The following is a 22,348-nucleotide window of genomic DNA, read 5'->3' as shown; positions in this document are numbered from 1 at the left end:
TCTATTTTACCCTCTAGCTTTAGAATATCAGGGCAGTTCTCCTTGATAATTTCTTGAAAGATGATATCTAGGCTCTTTTTTTGATCATGGCTTTCAGGTAGTCCAATACTTTTTTAAATTATCTCTCCTGGATCTATTTTCCAGGTCACTGGTTTTTCCAACGAGATATTTCACATTGTCTTCCACTTTTTCATTCCTTTGGTTCTGTTTTATAATATCTTGATTTCTCATAAAGTCACTAGCTTCCACTTGCTCCAATCTAATTTTTAAGGTAATATTTTCTTCTGTGGTCTTTTGGACCTCCTTTTCCATTTGGCTAATTTTGCCTTTCAGGACATTCTTCTCCTCATTGGCTTTTTGGAGCTCTTTTGCCATTTGTGTTAGTCTATTTTTTAAAGTGTTCTTCAATATTTTTTTCAGTATTTTTTGGGTCTCCTTTAGCAAGTCATTAACTTGTTTTTCATGGTTTTCTTGCATCATTCTCATTTCTTGTCCCAATTTTTCCTCTACTTCTCTAACTTGCTTTTCCAAATCCTTTTTGAGCTCTTCCATGGCCTGAGACCAGTTCATGTTTTCTTGGAGGCTTTTGGTGTAGGCTCTTTGACTTTGTTGACTTCTTCATGCTGTATGTTTTGGTCTTCTTTGTGTACATGCCATTGGCTCTGGTCTTAGCAACTCTCCTTAGGACCCTGAGGGCTTCATGCCCACATCAGCTTAGCACCTAGTATGTAGGGTCTTTAGGACTACTTATAAACAACACCTAGCCCCACCTGAGGCCTATCCAATAGGTGGGGAAGATCTTTGATCATATTAATACTGCACTGGTTACTTCACTAAACAGTATAGAATGACATTTCTACATTCAGAAAAAGTTCATAAAACACTGAATGAAATAGTGAATTGTTGGGAAGTTTCCTTCAAGCAGCATGTATACAACTGTATCAACTGAGACTTATGGAAGTTACAGAGAGCATTAGATTAAGTGCAAGCATAAGTTGGTGAGTTTATACATCATTAGAGAGAAGAACATAAAGGGGATATATGTGTTCTTAAACTCGTCCGTACTTTTTGGCCTCATGCAATGAGGTAGCAATATAAAAACTCAAATAATAGCAAAAACAAAGACTGCAGGCTAATGCTTACATTTTATTATAGACTCGTTCCTGAATGATAGATTAGTGTTATTATCTACAATTGCTGAGATGAGAAATGAGACAGAAAAGAACAGCCACTTCCCCCAAAGTCAAATCAAAGCCAATCAGAATCAGAATTCAGCAAAGGTTGCAGCCCAGAAAAAATTTTAAGGCATTTCTCAAGGAAGACATGATAAACTCAACAACAAAATACAGACATAGCCACAGAAGCATAAAGACTCATATTTTATGGGCTTCTTCTCCCTTGGCCCCAATCACTCCATGATAGAAAACAAACGAAGGGTAAATTAAATTGTGTAGGCCACCAGAGTACCATTTACTACATACATGCTGCACACTATAGTAAATTCTGAATAAATTCACCAGTACTTGCACTACAAATGATAATTCAGCCTCATAATGAAATGAACATTATTAGGTTGATCTGAGATACTACAAGATTTTGAAGGGCCTTCAAAATCACCAAAGAAAATTCAAATTACAGGGGCTGTAGGTTTATTGTTATGTATACTTTGCTATATTTTAATTCTTTAATTGGTGGTGGTCCATATGCACTAATTCAGTTAACTAGATTATTCCATTTCCTGACTGGGCTGAATTGCAGACAGTTTGCTACTGTATCTAAGACACTGTGAGACACTAAGGATGTCTGTTAGGCATTTATTTAAATAGTTAAAGGACTGTTACACTTAGTCAACTATTTGTTGTTAAATGGCTATGTGTGTAAGGCACTGTGATTTATAGATTAATTGTTAGATTAATTTGGTAAAAACAACACAGTCCCTGCCTTCAGTGATATTGCAGTGTAATTTGTTGCTATACAGTCATTTTCAGTCATGTCTGATTCTCTGTGACCCCATATTGGGGGGTTTTCTTGGCAAAGATACTGGAGTGGTTTGCCATTTCCTTCTCCAGTTGATTTTGCAGATAAGGAAACTAAGGAAAACAGGGTTAAGTGACTTGCCCAGGGCCACATAGCTGATAAGTGTCTGAGGCCAGATTTGAACTCAGGAAGTGGCGTGTTTCCTGACTCCAGGCCTGGCACTCTTACCACTGTACCATTTAGCTGTAATGTAATCAGGGTAATAAAAACATGTACAGAAATAAATATATCATAGAATGTAAAAACAGTAAAGGAGAGGTAAAGGCAAAGCTCTAGAAGAAATATGAGGAGTGGCAACTAATTGCCAGCAGTGGATATTCTGGAGCAGGTGCACCTACAATGAACTTTGAAGAGGACTTCGGCCAGCAGATGTGAGAATGATTTGTGTATTCCAGGCATGAGTGATAGTTCTGCCTGATTCATGGAGGCAGGAGAGTGCAAAACAAGATAAGGAACAGCTAGTAATCTAGTGTCACTGCATGCAATACAAAGTGGATGAAGAAGAGTAAAGTAAAATAAGCCTGTAACAGGACTGTAGAAGGCCTTGAATGATAGGTCAAGGAGTTTTCTATTTTATGCTCTAGGCAAGAGGAAGCCATGGAAGATTTGCAAGAAAAGCAGAGATATGTTTAGACCCATACATTCCAAAGATAATTTTGATGTGTATGTGAAGCATGGATTGGAGAGGAGAGAGAATGGAGGCAGGGAGATCCTGAGTGGGCCACAAAAGAGGTAAAGAGGTGTTGAAATCCAGAGAAGTTGGTGTAGGGAGAGAGAAGAGGTAAGATGTTAGATACACTATGGAGGGAAGTGATAGTGGACTTGGTAATTGAATGTCTATATACAGGCACTTAGGGAAAGAGAAAGGACAAAGATGACAGTAAAATTGTGAGCCTAGGAAATGGGAGAGCTTATTTGGAGGGTGTAAAACTGGCATAACTGGTGGTTGGAAAGAAATAGATGATGAGTTCAGTGTAGGATGTGCCAAATCTAAAGTGTTACTAGAACATTCAGGTGGAGATGTCATCAAAGCAGTAAGACTCTGAAAACTATCCAGAACACTGAATGCCAGAGACTCATAGAATCAGAAACATTCCTAGCAGAAGGGACCTTAGAGGACAGCTAGTCTAAATCAAACCAGAAGAGAAATACCTCTATAGCATTGCTGACAAGTGGTCAGCAAGCCACTTTTTAAAGGATGGGCTCATGATCCACTCTGCAAAGCGTCCAGCAATAGATTTCAGATCTGTAATTTTTGATGAAAAAAAAAATCTTCACTTTCAGTGATGTAATTTAGCATTTCTTTCACTTATGAATATAGGCAACAAATCATGGAAATGTTAGTAGTACCTGTAACTTTGGCCAATAAAAATCACAGATATTTTATACTACATTAATGACATCATCATATATATCTCAAAATATAGATCACTGCTTTATAATGACTGTACTTATTAGACCCACCTAAATAAATTATAAATGATCATAAACTGCCATATCACTATTTTTATATATTTTGCTATATTTCAATATAATTTATTTACATAATATAACATAATATATATATAAAATAATTTCAATGTAATTAATTTCTTTTATATTCCTATATATTTAATTGTAGGGCAGTTAGGTGGCACAGTGGATAGAGTGCCAGACCTGAAGTCAGGAAGACTCATCTTAGTGAATTCAAATCTGGCCTTAGACACTTACTAGCTATATGACCCTGGGCAAATCACTTAACCCCGTTTGCCTCCATTTTCTCATTTGTAAAATGAACTGGAGAAGGAAATGGCAAACCACTCAAGTAGCTTTGCCAAGAAAACCCCAAATGGGATCACAAAGAGTCAGACACGACTGAACAACAACACTTTTATTTTATGCATTCAAAAACATCCTTCTGAGGAATCCCTAGACTTCAACAGGCTGCCAAAGGCGAGTTGGCAAATATTTACTAAACACCTACAATATGCCAGGCATTATGCTAAGTACTGAGGATATGAAGGTTAAGAATCCCTGACTTAAAGATTTCTAATGGTGGTGAGCACTCTACCTCCCATGCCAAACCATCGGATAGTTCTAATTGTTAGGAAGTTTTTCCTTAAGTCAAGCAGAAAGCTAGCTACCTACATCTTCCATCCACTATATTTAATTTTGTTTTTCAAGGCTCAACCCTCTTCAATATGATAGTCATTCAAACATTTGAAAACAGCTATCAAGTTCCCAGTATGTCTTCTCAGAGTTAAACATACCTGGTTCCTTCAACAAATCATCACACCACCCAGCCTGCCTTCCTCTGGATGTGCTCAAATTTGTATATATTATTACTAAAATATGGCATGCAGAATCGAATGTAGCATGAGATATGCTTGTACAGCAATGGCTTTTGACTATTTTTGTGGAGAGTTTTCTTCCATGGACATGATTATGGTCATTGTGTAGGTTGTTTTCTTGATTCTTCTTGCTTCACTCTACATCAGTTCATGCAGGTTTTTCCATGCTTCTCCATATTAGTCATATCAGCAATTTCTTACAGCACACTGCTACTCCATTATATTCACATATGACAGTTTGTTTAAATCTAGGAAGAGTTTAGCTGACTGCTGAGTCCAATTTCACAAGATAATATTTAATAGTGAAAAATATAAATCCTATGTGGGTTTGAGAAAACATGATCAAAAACCATTCTCCAATAGATAGAAGATCAAAGGAGACAAACAGTTCTCAAAAGAAAAATTGTGAACTATTAACAGCCATATGAAAAAAATGGTCCATATCCCTCATAATAAGGGAGATACAAATGAAAACAACCATGAGGTTTTACCTTGCACCTTGCAAATTGGCAAAGATGACAAAAGATGGGAATAATCAGTTTAAGGAGTTGATAAGCATACTAGTACATTGGTGGTGGAGCTGTAAGTCAGTATAATCATTTAACAAAGACTGATTCCGTCATCCAAGGTGCTAGATATCTCTTTCAGCTTGATGCCAGATGAAAAATTGGATTTCATCCAAGTCATTGATTTTAAAAAGAAAAAAAAATGATTGAACAGGACACGGCCAAGGAGGTCCCTGGGGCATTCCACGAAAGACTTCCCTCCAACAACGGTGGTGAACCTGCTGCCTCAAGGCCACATGTGGCCCTCTAGGTCCTCAATTATGGACCATTGACTGAATCCCAACTTCACAGAACAAATCCCTTTAATAAAATGATTTATTCTGTAAAACTTGGACTCAGTTAAAAGGCTGCACCCAAGAACCCAGGAGGCCACATGTGGCCTCGAGGCCCCAGGTTCCCCACCCCTGCTCCAAGCTAATATCAGATCACTGTTCTCAATCATCATAATTACTAGATAGTCATCCAGTCAATTCCAAATCACCCAATTATATTATTATCTGGTCCACATCACCAAGGATGTAAGACTCTTAGAAACAATGGCTTAACAGACAGAATTCAATGAATCAAATGGACCCTATAAGATTTATGGATTAAACCTACTTGTATAATAAATGCATCATCACAAATAAGCAAAACATCCTGGCACTTCGAAGACTGACACTGGCTTTTTAAAAGGCTGATCTAAACCTAAGACCCAAACTTCAAGAGCTAATGTTTGGTAAATACTAGCAAGTAGATATCAGGATTTCTGGTTCTGGTTTAAGAAAAGAAATTATAGTCTAAAATAGAAATAAAGCCAACTGAATATGCATTCAGAAAAAAGACCCAGACATTCCCTGGATATCTGAAAAGCCTCAGTGAACCTTTATCTATCATCCAAAAATTTAAAAATGTCACCAAAAAAGGTAAAAAATTTACAAGATCAATTGACAAAGTCAATCTATAATCTGGCCCAGGCCTACCATTCTACCATCTATCGCCCACTATTCTATTTATCTCCTTCTCAATACTAACATTACACTTTAGATTATCCCCAGAACATGTGCTAACTCACATTTATACACTCTTGATCATTCTGTGCTGCCTACCTGAGATGTCCCTATCCCTTCTCTCCATCTGTTGTGCTCTTACCCACCCACCTCCTCTATAAAGACTTAACCAAACCTTCCCACCTACATTGATCTCCTCTTCCTCTGGACTCCTACAATATGTACTGTATGTGCCCCTAATCTCAACATTTAATAATATATTCTCTCCTATTCTTATTTACATTTCTATGTGAGTTTGAATAAATTGAAGGTCCAAGGTTATGAGTTCTATCTTGTACTTCTCTGGTATTCTCTAAAATGCTTCGTATAGTGCTATACATGTGGTAGTTACTCAGTAAATTTTAGTTTAAAGTTTAATAATGAATAATAATATGCAGCCTTTTGGCTTCAATTGTTTTAAATTCACAGACATTATTAAGCATCTGCTATATACACTGCACTCAAAATATTGAAGAGAACACAATGTTCAGATAAGATCCATTCCCAGCCCATATAAGCTTTATAGTCCAGTAAGGGGACAAGACACAAAATATAGACAACTGTAACATAGAATACCACATACATGAATAAGAGATATAAAAAATGTCATATACAGTCTGATATGAAAGATTATTAATGAGCAGGGGGATCTGGAAAAGCTTCATGGAGAAAATAGCATCTGAGTTGAACGTGAGGGGATGTGTTAAGTTCAATACAGAGAAGGGAAGATATTGCAAGCATAGGAAGCAAGTGTGGATGTCACAGTACAGAGAGTACTCAAAGGACAGAGCTGCCTTTGGCTGCATCTTGTGGCAAGGTGCTCTGATAAGTAAACATTGTAAACATTACTGCCTTGGGATTACAGATTCGCAGATCTGGAAAGAACTTCCGAGTTCATCTAATTCAACCCCAATACAGAACCTCTCAGACATGGTCTTCCGGCCTCTGAGGAATTTCCTCCCCAACTCCTGAGATAGCACATTCCACTTTAAGACAGCTCTAATTGTTGAAAAGCTTTTCTTTATATCAAGCTGAAATCTACCTCTGCCATCTTCTGCTCTTGGTTCTGCCATCTGTGATCAGGCAAGACAAATCTAATTCCTTTTCCACGTGACAGATCTTCAGATACCTGGATGTTACATCCAAGTCTCTCAAACATGTCTATGATTAATTTTTAACACCAGCTTTGCCTACTTGTACAATTGATTTGGTGCACTAGGTTGAGCACCTCCATTCTGGGAGATTTCTTTTGACTTGCAACCCTAACCCTGGGTCAACACTAACTCCCACTAAGGGAAGATGTTCACAGCTACTCTGGGAGGAAAGGTTAAGCTGAGAGGAGACTCAGGGCAATAATAACCATCATTTGTATTGTGCTTTTAAGTTTGCAAAGACCATGATATATCATCCTGTTTAAGTTAGTTATTATTTAATTACTCATACTTATATTCCTAGTGCTTAACAGATACTTGCTTGATTCATTGACTGAAGCAACAGGCATGATTATCATCTTCATTTTACAGATGGAGAAACTAAGATTCCAAATATATAATAACAATATATAATATAATATTGTTATAATAGAATAATCATCATCATACCACATATATGACACTTTGATGTTTTCAAAGCACTTTTCATATATTATTCATTTGATCCTCACAACAAACCATAAGCTGGGACCTATTGTTATCTCTTTTTTACAGCTGAGGAAACTGTAAACTAAGTGACATGCCCGTGGTCATCTTGTTGTTTTTGTGGTTTGGCTTTTCAGTCATGTCCAACTCTCTAGGATCCCATTTTGGTATTCCCTTGGCAAAGATACTGAAGTCATTTTCCATTTTCTTCTCCAGTTCATTTTACAGATGAAGAAACTGAAAAGAACAGGGTTAAGTGACTTGCCCAGTGTCACACAACTAGTAAGTGTCTGAGGCTGGATTTGAACTCATGAAGATGAGTCTTTTTTTGCCCCTGAGGTTCCTTTTAACTTTTTTAAAATTTTATTCTGAATTTTAAAAATAAAACAAGCATCTCCCTAACATAGTAGAATAAAAAAATGATTGCACATAAAACTGCAAATTTATTATGTACAACTTACTATTCCTTTTAAATACATAAAGTTATCATGTAGCTGTCTTTTTTCTGTATTCCTTTCCTCCTCCCCGCCCTAGAGATGACTACTATGAGATACAAATATGTATATATATATACATATATATGCATTATATATATGTAAAAACATTCTATATACACTTCTATTTATCAGTTCTTTCTCTGGGTACAGGAGCTCAATGATCTTAGAAAAATATGGATAGATTTGCACATGAAGAGTGAAATGCGCAGAACCAAGAGAATGCTGTATAAACTAACAACAATATTGTTACTAAGTCATTTTGACTATTAAAAATACCCAAATTAACTATGAAAGACAAATTAAGGAAGATGCTATCCGGGGAAAGATGAGTCTTCCTGACTCTAAGCCTAGCTCTCTATCCATGGCACCATCTAGCTGCCCCAGTAAATATCAGAGGTTTATGTCAAACTCTGGTCTTCCCAACTCCAAGTTGAGCACTTCAATCACTGAAACAGACTACCCCTCAGCATGCTCCAAGTTACCACGAGGAGGCAGGAAGAAGGCAAGGAAAAGGAGGCTGACCTTTTACCAACTCGACTAGTTCCCAATTCAGGCACAGTGGACAGATGACATAGTTTTGGAACCTTCTCCTCTGAATTTCATATAAATTTATGAAATGGACAATTCTGGGGGATCTTTGGTCAATCTCACAACCCCTGGAACTCTCCAGGCTAAGCTAGAAATTCCAAAGAGAGGGAGGGGAGAAAATCTGGAACTCAAAATTATGTTGAACTGTCTGTTGTAAACTAAAAATAAAAATAAATTTAAAAAAAAATTCCAAAGAGCATTCTGGATTTGCCTCACTTCCTAAAGGAAATCAGAGAAACCAAAATTAGTATAGGCCTTAATCAAAATCTCTAGGTCAGCTGCAAGGTGGTATGGCACCCTCTACTGTGGTCAGGTCTCCTATAGCTACCAGCCCCAGGGACATTTTATAGACTAAATTGAGCTCGCAAACTACACTAGCATATGCCCAATTTGTCACAGAATTTGAGGCTTTGGAATCCTCTTGGAAACTGTGGCAACTAGGTGGCACAGTGGATAGAGTGCCAGGCCTACAATCAGAAAGACTTATCTTCCTGAGTTCAAATCTGGCCCTCAGACACTTACTGACTGTGTAACACTGGGCAAGTCATTTAACTCTGTTTCCTTCAGTTACCTCATCTGTAAAATGAACTGAAGAAAGAAATGACAAACCACTCCAGTATCTTTGCCAAGAAAACCCCAAATGAGGTCACAAAGAGTTACACATGACTGAAAAACGACTCAGCAACAACAACCAAAAAAAAGGGGAAACAACAGGTCATCATTTAACATATAATCACTACTTGATTCTATTTTGCAAAACTAAAAACATTTAAGAAGCATGTGTTAAAATAAATAAACTTGTGACCTTTGTTATCTGTTTTCTTTCCCCAGCCCTGAGCACAGCACCTGGCATATAAGAGGAACCTAATAAGTGCTTATTGATATATATTTTATTCTCTTGCCTTTTAAAACTGCTATCTAATCTCAAATTGCTATTTAACTTTTCACATAATGTCATAGGCTCATAGGGGTTTACAAGTGGAAGAGACATTAGAAAAAATCTGATCCCTCATTTTACATTTGAGGAAAAACGTCATCCTCTCAACTAAACTGTTAACAACTTGAGAAGTGAAACAATTTCATATACTGTTTGCATGTGCTACTGTACCTTGCATAATGTGCTGATGCCTTACATACAGGAAGTCTACCATAAATTTTTGATTGGTTAATTAATTAAAATCTCAGTGGCTCAGTTATTTTTCTCTCAAATGGTGAAAATACTATCTGCTCTCTTTCTCATACACAGGGCCATTATGATGATCAAATTTTAAAAAATAGATGTGAAAGTGTTTTGCAAAGTTAAAAGCACTATAATTTATAATGTCATAATAATAGATGACCTGATTTCCACTCTTACTGATGAGTCTAGCACAAGGATAGAAACAGGCTGTGATAAGGCTGCCGAAGCAAGAGCATCAGCTCAACCAGGCGGGCAAGTTGTCGTACTGTGCAGACCAATAGCATTCATTCAGCATTCAACAACCAGGGACTAAGCAATTATTTGGTCAACCCACAAACACCTAAGTGCTTCCAATATATCAGGTACTGTGCCAGGCACTAGGGAGGCAAAAATCAATAATAAACAGGCCCTGCCCTAATGTAACTTACATTCCACAAGTGGCATGTGTAAATAAATAGAAAACATAGAAAACAAAGTAAATACAAGGTTATCTGCATTGGAAGAAGTCTCTTACTTGGGAGCTTCCTTACATAAGTGAAGTCACAGATGCAGTAAAAAACAATAATAATAAAATTGAAAAAACGAAATTCTGCTTGCTGGAGAATGAGGAGAGGGAAGTAGGCTAGCAACTGGAGATCACATAAAAGGAAGCACTTGAGCTGAGCTTTGAACAGAACTAAGTATTTTAAGAGGTGGAGGAGAGGGAGAAGTTTGCTATGCATGAGAACAATCTGTACGAAGAAAGAAAGATGGAGTATTACATAGGAACTGCAAGCAAGCCAGTTTGACTAGATCAGGGGTGGGGAGCCTGTGGTCTTAAGGGCACATATTCACCACCTCTAGATTGGACCATAGAGTACCTGAAGAGGAGCATATATGTACCTGCGAAACAGTCTGGAAAATATTCCACAAGATTTGTAAATGCCAAATTGAAGAGTCTGAATTTTATCCTGGAGACAGGATAAGTACTGAGGATACAAAGTCAAAAACAGTCCCTCCCCCAAGGAGCTTACATTCTCCGAAGTAGAGTTCAGGATATATTGAAGATAACTTATTATTAATAAGCAATATTATTACTAAGAAATGTGATTTCACCGGAGTGAAAGACTTTTAGTGTGGGAACTCCCTCCATCAATACAGATCACAACCTATTAATAACTTAGTACATAAGTCAATCAATCAAAAAAATACTTAAATAAACATCTCTTCTGTGCCAGACACTGTGCTTAGTGCTAGAAGCCTTAGGAGTTTGCTTGAGACTCAGAAAGGGTAAGTGACTTACCCACTGTCACATAGCTAGTAAGTGGCAGAGGGAGGCTTTGAACCCATTCTCCATAGCTCCAAGCATAGAATTCCTTTACCGTACTCTTTCTTAATATTGTATTATTATTAACAACTTATCTTCTTCTAAAGTCCTACTCCAATACTTCCTGGTGGCATGGAAGTGGCCCTGACCCCTCAGATCAGGCTACACAAAGCCTGATAGGTCCATGCTAGAAAGACTTCTAATACTTACCCATTAAAGGACTCTATGTTGATGTCAAAGGGCCAGTGTAGATAAATCTGGAAAAACAGCAACAAATTGGCTGCAGGAGAAAAATTGATTGGTCGAGTAATTCTTAAACACCACCTAATATATCATGAAAGATTTACTGTTTGCATTAGTAGAGAAAAATGCACATTGCCGAAATTATAGATCTTCAAAGTCAAGAATAATAACATAGATAATAGCTGATATGGGTAAAGTCCTTTATTGCTCCAAAGTACTCCACCTACATCACTACATTTAACTCTCACTGAAACATTTTGAGGTAGTTTGCATGTGTTATGAGAGTATTTTTAATTTTCATATAAGGATAAGAACTGCAAGAGGTTAACAGACTTAACAAGGCTTTGTGTGAAAAGGACTCATCTTAGAATCCAAAGACATATTTCAGTCCTATGTCTGCTATTTACCAGCATGGACAAGTCGTTGAATCATAGAAAAGTTCATTAAATCCTTTGAGAAAAAGTTTTCTTATCTATAAAATAGAGGTAACAGCATCTGAATTACCTTTTTCACAGGGTTCATATGAAACAAATAAAATAATTATCAACCACATGCTAACATTTATTTATAAAAACCATTTTTTTAGTCTTACATATATTTTATACATAACCAAATTTGAAGTCTTATTGTTTTATTTAATCTAATGAGCATTCAAGAAGCTGTGACTATGTGCAAGATATTATCCTAGGCAAAAGAAATACAAAGATAAAAAAGAAACAGTTCCTGCCCTCAAATAATTCCTGCACCCTATGGGAAAAATTATGGACATGAATCAAAAAAGAGAACAGAAATTATGCTGTAGAACTTGTTGATGCCATCTTATATTTTCTGACTAGATGGTAGTAGAGTGGAGGGAAAGTCAGCACAACTCAAGTGCTCACTATGAAGGTTAACCTCAGGACATAAACATAGGTGACCCTGCGATGGAAAGCCAGGATATTGAAAATGAACCTTAGTTCCCACATGCCCTTTAAAGAAGAGAACTATGTGAATCCTCCATGGAAAAGTACAACAGCAGATGAGTGGAACTCCCAGTGCCTTAAAAAGACTGAGGGAAAGTGATCTCTTCTGATTGTCATGTGAACTTGATTTATCCCCCACTACTCCCACTCTACTATCATTTCTTCACCTTGCCTCCTCTTCTCCCAATCCTGGCCCCATTAACTAAAAGTAGTTGCTGCTGGATCTTGATTATAAGAGCCACAAAAGGGACAAGTGGTTGTGACAGTCAACCTCTTGTCTGTAAAAATGTGAGAGTACAGGCAGCAACAAAACTTATTACTGTGAGTGGGGAAAGAGCTGTGGCTTGGCACAGTGCAAACTGATTACCAAAACTTTGAGTGGATATATCTGTTTATGTAATGTTTAAATAAACATAGATACCTAAAAAGTTTATAAATCAGATTGGGATAGAAACTGAGTCACCCAAAGTCTTCTTGGTTTTACATAGAAACTTGTAGCTCATAATTCTATATCTACCAACCCAATCATACAGAAGCATTTGAGGATAGTTTTGTAAACCTCAGAGAGGTGTTTTTTGTAACAAATGGCCATGTTCCTAACAAAGATTTCTCTCTTTGATTATCTTCTACCTAAGCCAAGCAATACTAGATATGAGTCATCCAGATAGATGGATTGAGCTCCTCATGATGCCTGGGTACTTTCCAGTCCATTTACGTGATATAATAGATATGAACAGCCTGCTCTTCAAGACTGATAGGAAAAAGATACTATTTAACCTGTTTGTTATTTTTTTAAAAAAAAACTTTATTTTGGAATTCTATTCAATAACTCTTGGTACAAGGTAAAAATCCGCCTAAGTATTTGAGCATGGCTCCTGTCATGTGAATGCAAATCTAAATAATGTAACATACCACAAAAGGGCAAAAATGAAAACCAGGACTAATTAAACTTCCTTAATAGTGTGAGGGTAATAGAATTTGCTACAAAAAATGTCAAGGTTAGAGCAAGGGTTCTCCAGTGGGAACTTAAAGGTTTGGGCTGAATCTCTAGATCACACTTCCTACAAAAACTGAGAAAAAACTGGAGTCCATATGGCAGCCACATGTTGCACCTAAAAATATTCTCACAGCTTAGTACTGGAATACATGATGTTTAAATTGCTCCTGGATGTGTGTATAATTCCAGTAGGAATGACTAAAGCTCTTTAAAGACATACAGTGGGCAATATACTCCTTCGGAAAAAGCAACTATTTTACTGGCACATTCAAGAAAATTGCCAAAGATATTTGCTATTATCATGGAGCACAGCCAGATCAGAGTACAAATGGAAGAGTGATTCCTTACAAATGATGAGGTCTTTCAGATGCTCCTCAGTCAGTCCGTCAGTCAAGAAGCATTTATAAAGAGCTTACTATGCACTCACACTGTGCTAAGCACTGAGGATACAAAGAAAGACTCCTGATTGCAGAACACATCGTATTGATTACAACAACTTCTAGGACATTACAGAAATTCCTAAGGAGACCCATAATATTTCAAAAGAGTTAAAGGTAACTATCCACACAGGAAATACTAAGTGGAAAAAGAAAGCTATTGTTCAGAGACTGGTCTACAGTTGTACAGATGACCCACAGAGTTGGTACATGAGCACATTGATCTTCGATAGGCACTGACTGGGGAAAGGTAATAAATCAGGCATAGAGTTGGATAGGAGTGGCCAGAGAGCAGGCTGGTTTACCTTTGGGGAATTGAAAAATGTTTTCAATGTCCCTAAGCTTATCCCTGAAACTCAGGGCCATCTTTTTAAAATCGGTATTCTTCCAGTAATGGCTGGAAGTCACAAATACCACACCCTCTAAAAATGTAAGTTGTGGGTCATCCAAAGAACAATGGAGAGGCATACCATGGGCTGCAACATATCACAGATAAAAAAAAAACTTGTTCAAGAGAAACAGTATAAAGGTTATCATCTGAGAAATGGTTGACTGATGGCCAATGATGTATCAGGAGTGAAGGATTATGATTGGACATATAGCCAATCTAGAAATGCTGCCAAGCTACTGGTAGAGCCCCTATGGAGGACTTCTGGTTGGATGAGACAGTATGACACAGATGAATTACAATCTGCCCTGTTGCAGGGTTATCTACATTAGTGAGACTACAGTCCTATTAAAGTATTCAACAAAAGATCCTTATAATAAACATTTTGTTTTCCTTTCAGCTCCATATTATATATGCATATGCATGATATGTCAATATTTTATAGATATGTATATATGTATCCATGTGTATACTTATGAATATATAAATATTTATATAGCAACATAGGTTGCCCTAAAAGTCTTGGTGCAATTTTAAGTTTTGATAATTCAAAAACATTGTTAGAACACACTGTGTGTGTGCACGTGTGTGTGTGTATGTGCATATATGTGTACACACATAGGCAGTAATCCTAAAGCAAAAGTGAAAAATTACAAGAGACAATGAAGGTTTGGAGAAAAATACGTGGTGAAACATAAATGTTCTTCCCACACATCTTGGAGTCCTTCAAGGTAGATAAATTATACGCTGCAAGCAGAAAATATATAATCATGTGTCATTTCTGCATGCTATCTAATGTTCATTTATGCCATTTTCCTCTGTCAGAATTAATCACATAGACAAAGGCTTAACAATTAATCTGGCAGCAAAATACTAATACAGTAGAGCATACATATGAAAGACTTCTAAAACATCAGTCTAGGTAATTGCTGCTTCTTATAAATTAGACTTTCCTGAACACAGGTACACAATATTTTGTATATTACAGAGAAGAAACTTTGTAAATAACAAAGCAGTTCAAGTAAGCAATTTCCTTTCCCTCTGTTTATTCAATATCATGCTATTTTAAAAATACAGCCATTTTTCAAAATGTTTATTTCTGGCTATTTTTAAGAAAGGAAATGTGGAAATTATTTTTATAAGTTTTTTTATCTTTCAGTAAATTGATGGAAATGCTTGAATCTGAACCTTTTAAAATCACTGCAATAGATAGTGTACTAAAAAGGTGCTTAATTATCAATTTGTTTAATTGATTACAAAACAATGCCACTTAAAATGTGGTATGTTTCTGTATATCTATGTCTTGCATGTGTATATATGTATATATATACATATATATATATACACATACACAGATGTGTTTATGTGTATATGTGTACACACAATGTACAGGTATTGATTGTTTTAAAACATTCTGCAAATGTGTTAAATAGGTAAATAGGTAACTAAATAAGCAAATTTTCAAAAACATCAAAAGAGATAGATGTTTTCAAGATATTCAAATATGATTGAAATTAATAGAACTCAATAACTTTTAGGATCTATGTGGCAAGTGACTACAGATTGATATATATGTATACATTAGAAACATATTTTCTAATGTGTGCAAAGATCAAAACCTATAATCCACCAAAATAGATCTTATCTAAAATTTCTAACTGTAACAATCCTGTTGTCAAAATTAGGTGTCAAATTTCACATTCAAAATAACAAAAAACAAACTGGACTTACTTTAAATAAGCTAATATATTTGTGTCTTTTAAATTACTTTTTTCATTACTTCCATTTTTGTTATATTACTTTTCCAGGTGGTACTCATCTATTCATATTTAGTATTAGAAGAGGCTGAATTTGATCTTCATTATTTCTCCTCCTTATTTTATTCTTTCTTTCCATTTTTGACTCACAAAAATGGAACTTGCCTTTCCTAAATACTGAACTCTTTTGCCCCTTGAATAATAATTCCCTTTCATCTCTCCTTCTTGAATGTTCTGTATGGGTTTTCTCTCTCAACATCTTTGCCTGCTCAACCTGGCAGTCATCCTATTATGATACTTCTATTTCTGCAGATCTCCTCTCTGATGCTTCCCAAATCCCTCTGCTTTAGGCAGTATTGTATCAAAAGTGCTATTAGTTCTTCCCTTGCAAGGAATACCTAATAAATCTTTTCTGGTCTCATGGAACATCTCTCAGTAGCCAACCGACCCTGTAGGGCAGACCTAAAACTGACGTCTAATGCCAATGTTCTAAGTTCCTTAAGTTGTAAGGAAAAAATTCCACAATAAATGAGTTGCTAAATTCACTCTAGATGTGAAAAGCCCAGCTGTTTCTCCATATGTGTTCCCAAGTATTAAATTATTTTAAATTAAATAACTTCTAATTCAGTTTTCATTTTTTAATTCAGTCCTGTAGGATTTTTTATGGGAATGATGATGACAAAGCTGTGCCCCATGGAATCATAATGAATAAATTATGGAAGGTTACTTGTATGACTATAGGATTTTTCATCATCACCGTCATCAACGTCATCATCGTCATCATCATCATCATCATCATCCCCACAACTAGCATTTACATATTGCTTTAAGATTTGCAAAGTATTTTACAAATATTTTATCCTCACTGCAGCCATGGAAGGTAGGTGTTATTTTATCATTATTTTACAGATGAGGAAACTGAGGGGACAAAGAGTAAATGTTTTGCCCAGGGTCACACAGCAATAAGTTTCTGAGGCTGCATTTGAACTGAAGTCTTTCTGAGTCCAGATCCAGCACTCAGTCCACTATACCACCTGTCTTTTTATGCTTTCCGTCAAGGGAGTTTCCCTTAAAAGAAAATAATCAAAATCTTGGAGGCCTTGAGATAACTGAGGTAGTATATTTTAATGGAAGATAGTATGGTGTAAGACTTGGAGATGGAAGACCTGGACCCGTGATGAGCAGACTGTGTAACCTTAGAGGAATCATGTAACTCCAGTGTCTCTCTTCCCTCCTCTACAAAATGAGAATACTATACCTGCTATACCAAACTAAACTATACTATACCAAACTATTTCCCAGATGAAATAGTTAGCATACCAATGTGGCAATCTTTTCTCAAAAGAATTAAAACCCTTAAAATTATGTTATCCATCATCGATGTAGATGATTCTACTGACCTGTTGACCACTGTAGAACATATATTTTGTTCTGTGTTGGTCATTTTAGTTGTGAAAATGTTATATTTATGCCCATCTCTTCAATAATTCTAAAAACTAAGATCATACTACAAAAATAAATGAAATGTGCTGACTTTGAATGTTTCCCTAGTCAATTAAATAACAATGACTGGCATTTCTAAAGCATTATACATACATTATTATAGATGAACCTCATGAAAGTCCTGTGAGTTAAAGACTACAGATATTATTGCCTCCATTTAATAGAAGAGGAAACTGAGATTTGGAGAGGATTGACGAATTTCCTAATCACACACCTAGTAAATGAAAGAGAGGAATTGACACTGTATTCCTGCCTACAAACCCAGTGTTCTTTCCACTACACCATAGTACATATTAGTAATAACAAGATGATTGCCGTCAGCTCCATTTCCTCTTCTATAAACTGGAGGTAACAACACCTGACCTACCTACCTCAAAAGGGCAAGGAAATCAAGAATGGGAAAACACTTGGTAAACTGAAAAGTGCTATGAAAATCTAAGCCACTAAAATATCTTCTGTGAAAAATCTACAAGAACCTCTCCTGGGAACAAAAATAAAATGTTGCTGAATCATCCACTAATATTAACCACTTTCAATTATCTTATCTCCTAATTAAACTCATCTCCTTTTACCTACTTGCTTTCTTCAGTATGGATCCTTTAGAGGAAGAAAATAGTATCAGAGTCCACCACTGATTGAAATATACTATGAAAGGTTGCCAAAAGTGCCACCACATCAGTCCCTAGTGTAAATCCAAAACTAAAAGTGAGGTGGCTATCGGTATTATTCAGAAGCATTGGAATATTCAGCTGCACAAAGAGGAAAAATGCCTAGGAATTCTATTAGCCTCTCAGGTGTATTCAGAGAGGTCCTGTTTTCTGGCTGAGTTGGGAAATGAAATCGTTATATGATTTTTCTCATTAACATTTTCAGTGGAACTTTCTGGGACAATGCGTTCCAGCTTGCAGAGCAATAAGAAATTGAAGGGAATGAGGGAGGGTGAGTAGCAAAATCAAAGCAGCTTCAAAAGCTAATCCATTCAATGGCTGTGCTTCAATGACTCTGATGGGGACACCTTTGGCCAACTAGTACTGATTAGGCCATTACTCAAAAGGACTTAATGTTCCAAACTAGACTTTAAATGGCTGCTAAACATCTGTTAACACAAAACAAAACTAAATCGTGAATGAAATAGTCACACATACCTTGTAAAAACCTGTATTTTAAAAACATTCCAGATACTAAAGATTTCCCATTGATACATATATTTACACTGACATCAGTGAATGTCTTTCAATCATGAATTCTAAAGGTTCCCATTGGTTCTTATTCTTCTGTTAAATATTTGATTTCTCCACACCTCAAAGAAGTTGTTTAAGTGGTTTTAGTTAAGAGTGCCTTGGCTTCCTTCTGAGTCTTTTGTAAATTCCTGCTTCCTAGGCAATCTGGGATAACCGTGGAGAGGCAAAATGCTTTCGAACAAAGCCAAACATTCATCTTAATCAAAATGACAGCAAAATCACTGTATCAAAAATCTATTTCTTTTGTGGAAATTTAAAACCTCTTCTATAAAGAGTGTATAAGGGAAACAAATGCTGCTCTTGTCCCCCTCCTTGTACTAGCATAAATCACAGAAGCACATGTTGCTATATGTGTATCTTAGGGTTTTTTTTCTTTTCTCAGGGCATCTACTTTGTGATTTGTGACATAATATCACCCCCCAAAGCTGTGCACTACCAAGCTGATGCTCCTATTTGAGAACTATACACTTACTTCATTCAGTCCCTTCTGGTGGAGAAAATAACCTTGCTTAGATTTTATGATTGAGCTTTTCCATTCAGAAGTAGAAGTGAGTTGAATTAAGAGAAAGAGAAAAATAAGGGAAAAGGGGCTGGGAGGTATTTTTGTAGATTCTAAATAAAAGTTTCTAATAGTCCTTCAACATTTCCCACTGCTTAGATTTCCATAATGAATTCCCAGAAGCTCCTGGACTCCTGACCAATCTAGACAACCTATGGAACCCTGATTCCCCAATACTCCACTGCACCAGACCGGCTATCCAAATTCCAGAGCTTTCCATCCTCCCAAAGGGAGGTCTTAAATGCAGCCAAATTGTTTTCAGGTTCATTATGGACACTCAGGAGCCTTCTAAAGCAACTGTAAATACTTGGGCAACAGGGAGAAGTTCTCTTGAGTCAGAAACCTTGTCTGTGATCAAGGCCAAGGTGACAATAAGTCAGTTATTAGGGAGAAAAAGAGAAGAGAGACTGAATAGAGCATTCAAGGAGTGCAAGGAAACACAGAGTGGTGTTTCTCTCTTTCTCTCTCTCTCTCTCTCTCTCTCTCTCTCTCTCTCTCTCTCTCTCTCTCTCTATCTCTCTTTCTCTCTCAGAGTCTAGCTACATCAGAATGGGTGTTTAAAGAGTGGACACAGTAAGAGAAATTATACAGCTCAGGAGGCATTGTTATCTAGACAATGATCTAGAGTGTCTCCCTATAAGAAACTATGAATAAGGGTTGGTAAACTCAAAAGGAAAAGGACCCTGACCAAGGAAGAAGACTCTTAATAAGTGTTGAAATGATTTTTTAAGGATTTCAAGGACCAAGGGGATGTGATGTAAATTTGAGATGAAAGAGGAATCTGAAAATACGGAGATATGGTACATATCCAGAGAGACATGGGGAAAAGACATAAGTGAATGAAAGGAATGGAAATGGCATGAATGAAGGAGAGAAAAGACAAAAAGTGAATCAGAAGAATTTGGGGGATGAACCAGCAATGGGATCAACAAGGAGTGAGTCTCCAACCAGATGAGAGCTGGGAAGGTGGGTAGACATGGATAGGTTAATAAGAGGTTTCCAGGACAAGAGTCAACTCTTAAAAGTAATTTGGTGGGAAGTTAGTGATGATCTGGGGAAATAAGACAGACTGAATTATAGGTGTGAGATTCAGAAAACAGAAGGTTAGTCTACTGGCAGATAAGATGGCAAAGAGTAGTAAAAGGATTTTCAGGAGAGTAATGTTTAACAATGGGAATGTTAACAAAGACATGTTTAACAATAGGGAAATTAAGTGAGTAATGGAAGGAGAAAGAAGGCTCGGATGAAGGAAGTAGTTAAGAAAAAGCTCAGAAAGTTTAGGAGGTGATAAAACTGAGGATGCCCTAGCATGTTAGAGAGGTGACAGGGGGTGAAGAACAGGGGCACCAAACTATTGAGGCGACAGATTTCAAAAGGGGTGCAAAGACATAGCCTAGGAGCCTAATGAAAGACAAGAAGACAATAATCATGTTTCCCGAATTCCGTATCACCCCATCTTTTCAAAATCAGGAGCTGTTAAATTGGGGGGAATGGAGAGCGATGCAAAGGTGACCGAAGAAGTGCGTCAGGGTGAAAGGTCCCGCTGCCCCCTCCAGTGGCCAAGCTTGTCCCACTGCGCTTTATCCACCCCCTGACCCCCGCCCCAGCCAACTTTCCCCACTTCCCCTGTGCCCACCTCCCTCCCTTTTCCCCCGCCCCCCACCCCTCTGCTTCCAGGCGCTCACCGTGGGCGCCGTCAGGCGGCTAATGCTTTCGCCCAGAGAATCCAGGTTGACCCGTCTCCGGCGCTGTGCACGCCTAGCCCCTGCGGTCGCTGTGGCAGTGGCCGTGGCCGTGGCAGTGGCTGTGGCAGCCGTGGCGGTAGCGACTGCATTGGGCTCCTGAGGGCCGGGAGGGCTCCGGCTGCCGTTCCAGCAGAGCTTGGACAGGGGACATTCGCTCTCCTCCTCTGGGCTGGTCTCCAGATAGTCCGACCCCAAGGAGCTGAAGGACTCTGAAGAAATCTTCCTCCGAGACATGCTGCTACTGCTACTACCTCTGCGGCGATGGCCAAGGCGCTGTGCAGAAGCGTGTCGGGAGCGCGGCGCGGCGGCGCCGGTGGCAGTGGAGGCGGCGGAGGCGCCGGGTGGCGCCTGGGACCAGGAGCAAGGCTGGCAGAACTAGATGTGCCGCGGCCGCGCGGAGCTACCAGCGGGCTCAGACGGGTAGGAACTCCTGGGGCCGCGGAGCCCCGCGAATCGGCTGCTCATGGCGGGAACTTCAGGCGTCCTGGTCACCTTCCCCCCTTCCGGTAGCTTAGTTGTACCTCGGCTCTGGCTGTGGCGGCGGCTGCCGGGGCTGGGCTTTCCTGCTGCTCCCGCTCCTGCTCCCGCTCCCGCTCCCGCTCCCGCCTCCGCCGCGGCTCCGGCTGCAGCCACCACGGCCGCTACTGCCTCTAGCCTCAGCGCATCTTCTACCCGTGCTACGCTGCGCTTTCGGGGAGGGGGGCGGGCGGGCGGTGGGTGAGTGTGAGTGTGTGTGTGCGTGTGTGTGCGTGCATGTGTGTATGTGTATGCGTGTGTGTGTGTGTGTGTGTGTGTGTGTGTATGCGCGCGCTCCTATGTATGTGTGCGTGTGTGAGAGAAGGGGCGGGAGGAGGTTGGGGGACCTTGTGATTTTGAAAGCAGACGCTTCTGCTACCCCTCTGTCTCCCCTTTTTTCTGTCTCCCCTCCAGTCTTTTCCTTCTTTCTCCTCCTTTCTCTCTTCTTACTCTTCTCCTTCCTTTTCTTTTTATCATCTCCTCCTCCTCCATTCCCCACCCCCATCCCTCCCTTCTTCTCTCTCCCCCCTCCCTCCGCCGGTATCACGTGTCGCCATCAGACTCATTTGGAGTCTTTCCCTAGCTTGTCGCCACATTTCAGAAGCAATGAGGACACTCCCCCCTCCCCACCCCCCGGTGCTTAACTCTGTTTTCCTCCTTTCCCCTCCCAGCTGGATAGGCTGGGATAGGGGATACGAGGGGGCGGGATGCAGAGCTCAAGAAAAAAGGGATATAAAATGACCCCACACCCAATTTTCTCTTGACTCAACCATTCTTAGATCCCTGAATTCCCACTTATGGGGAGGCTGTTGCCTGGAGTAGAGTTAACTC

At 38.5% G+C, this 22,348-nt stretch overlaps 1 protein-coding gene across 1 annotated transcript in view; it reads right to left on the bottom strand.

The window, feature by feature from the left end:
• The window catches only part of GUCY1A2 (guanylate cyclase 1 soluble subunit alpha 2), a 434,074-nt gene extending 412,113 nt beyond the window's left edge, over window positions 1-21,961 (bottom strand). Inside the window, exon 1 of the mRNA XM_036745237.1 lies at window positions 20,942-21,961. Coding sequence (XP_036601132.1) covers window positions 20,942-21,235 — 294 coding nt within the window. The 5' untranslated portion in view covers window positions 21,236-21,961. The remainder of the gene's footprint in view (window positions 1-20,941) is intronic.
• Window positions 21,962-22,348: the final 387 nt, after the last annotated feature.

Source organism: Trichosurus vulpecula, chromosome 2 (genome assembly GCF_011100635.1).
Source record: "Trichosurus vulpecula isolate mTriVul1 chromosome 2, mTriVul1.pri, whole genome shotgun sequence".
In the NCBI taxonomy this organism is placed as follows: domain Eukaryota; kingdom Metazoa; phylum Chordata; class Mammalia; order Diprotodontia; family Phalangeridae; genus Trichosurus; species Trichosurus vulpecula.
This window is presented reverse-complemented; position numbering and strand designations above follow the sequence as displayed.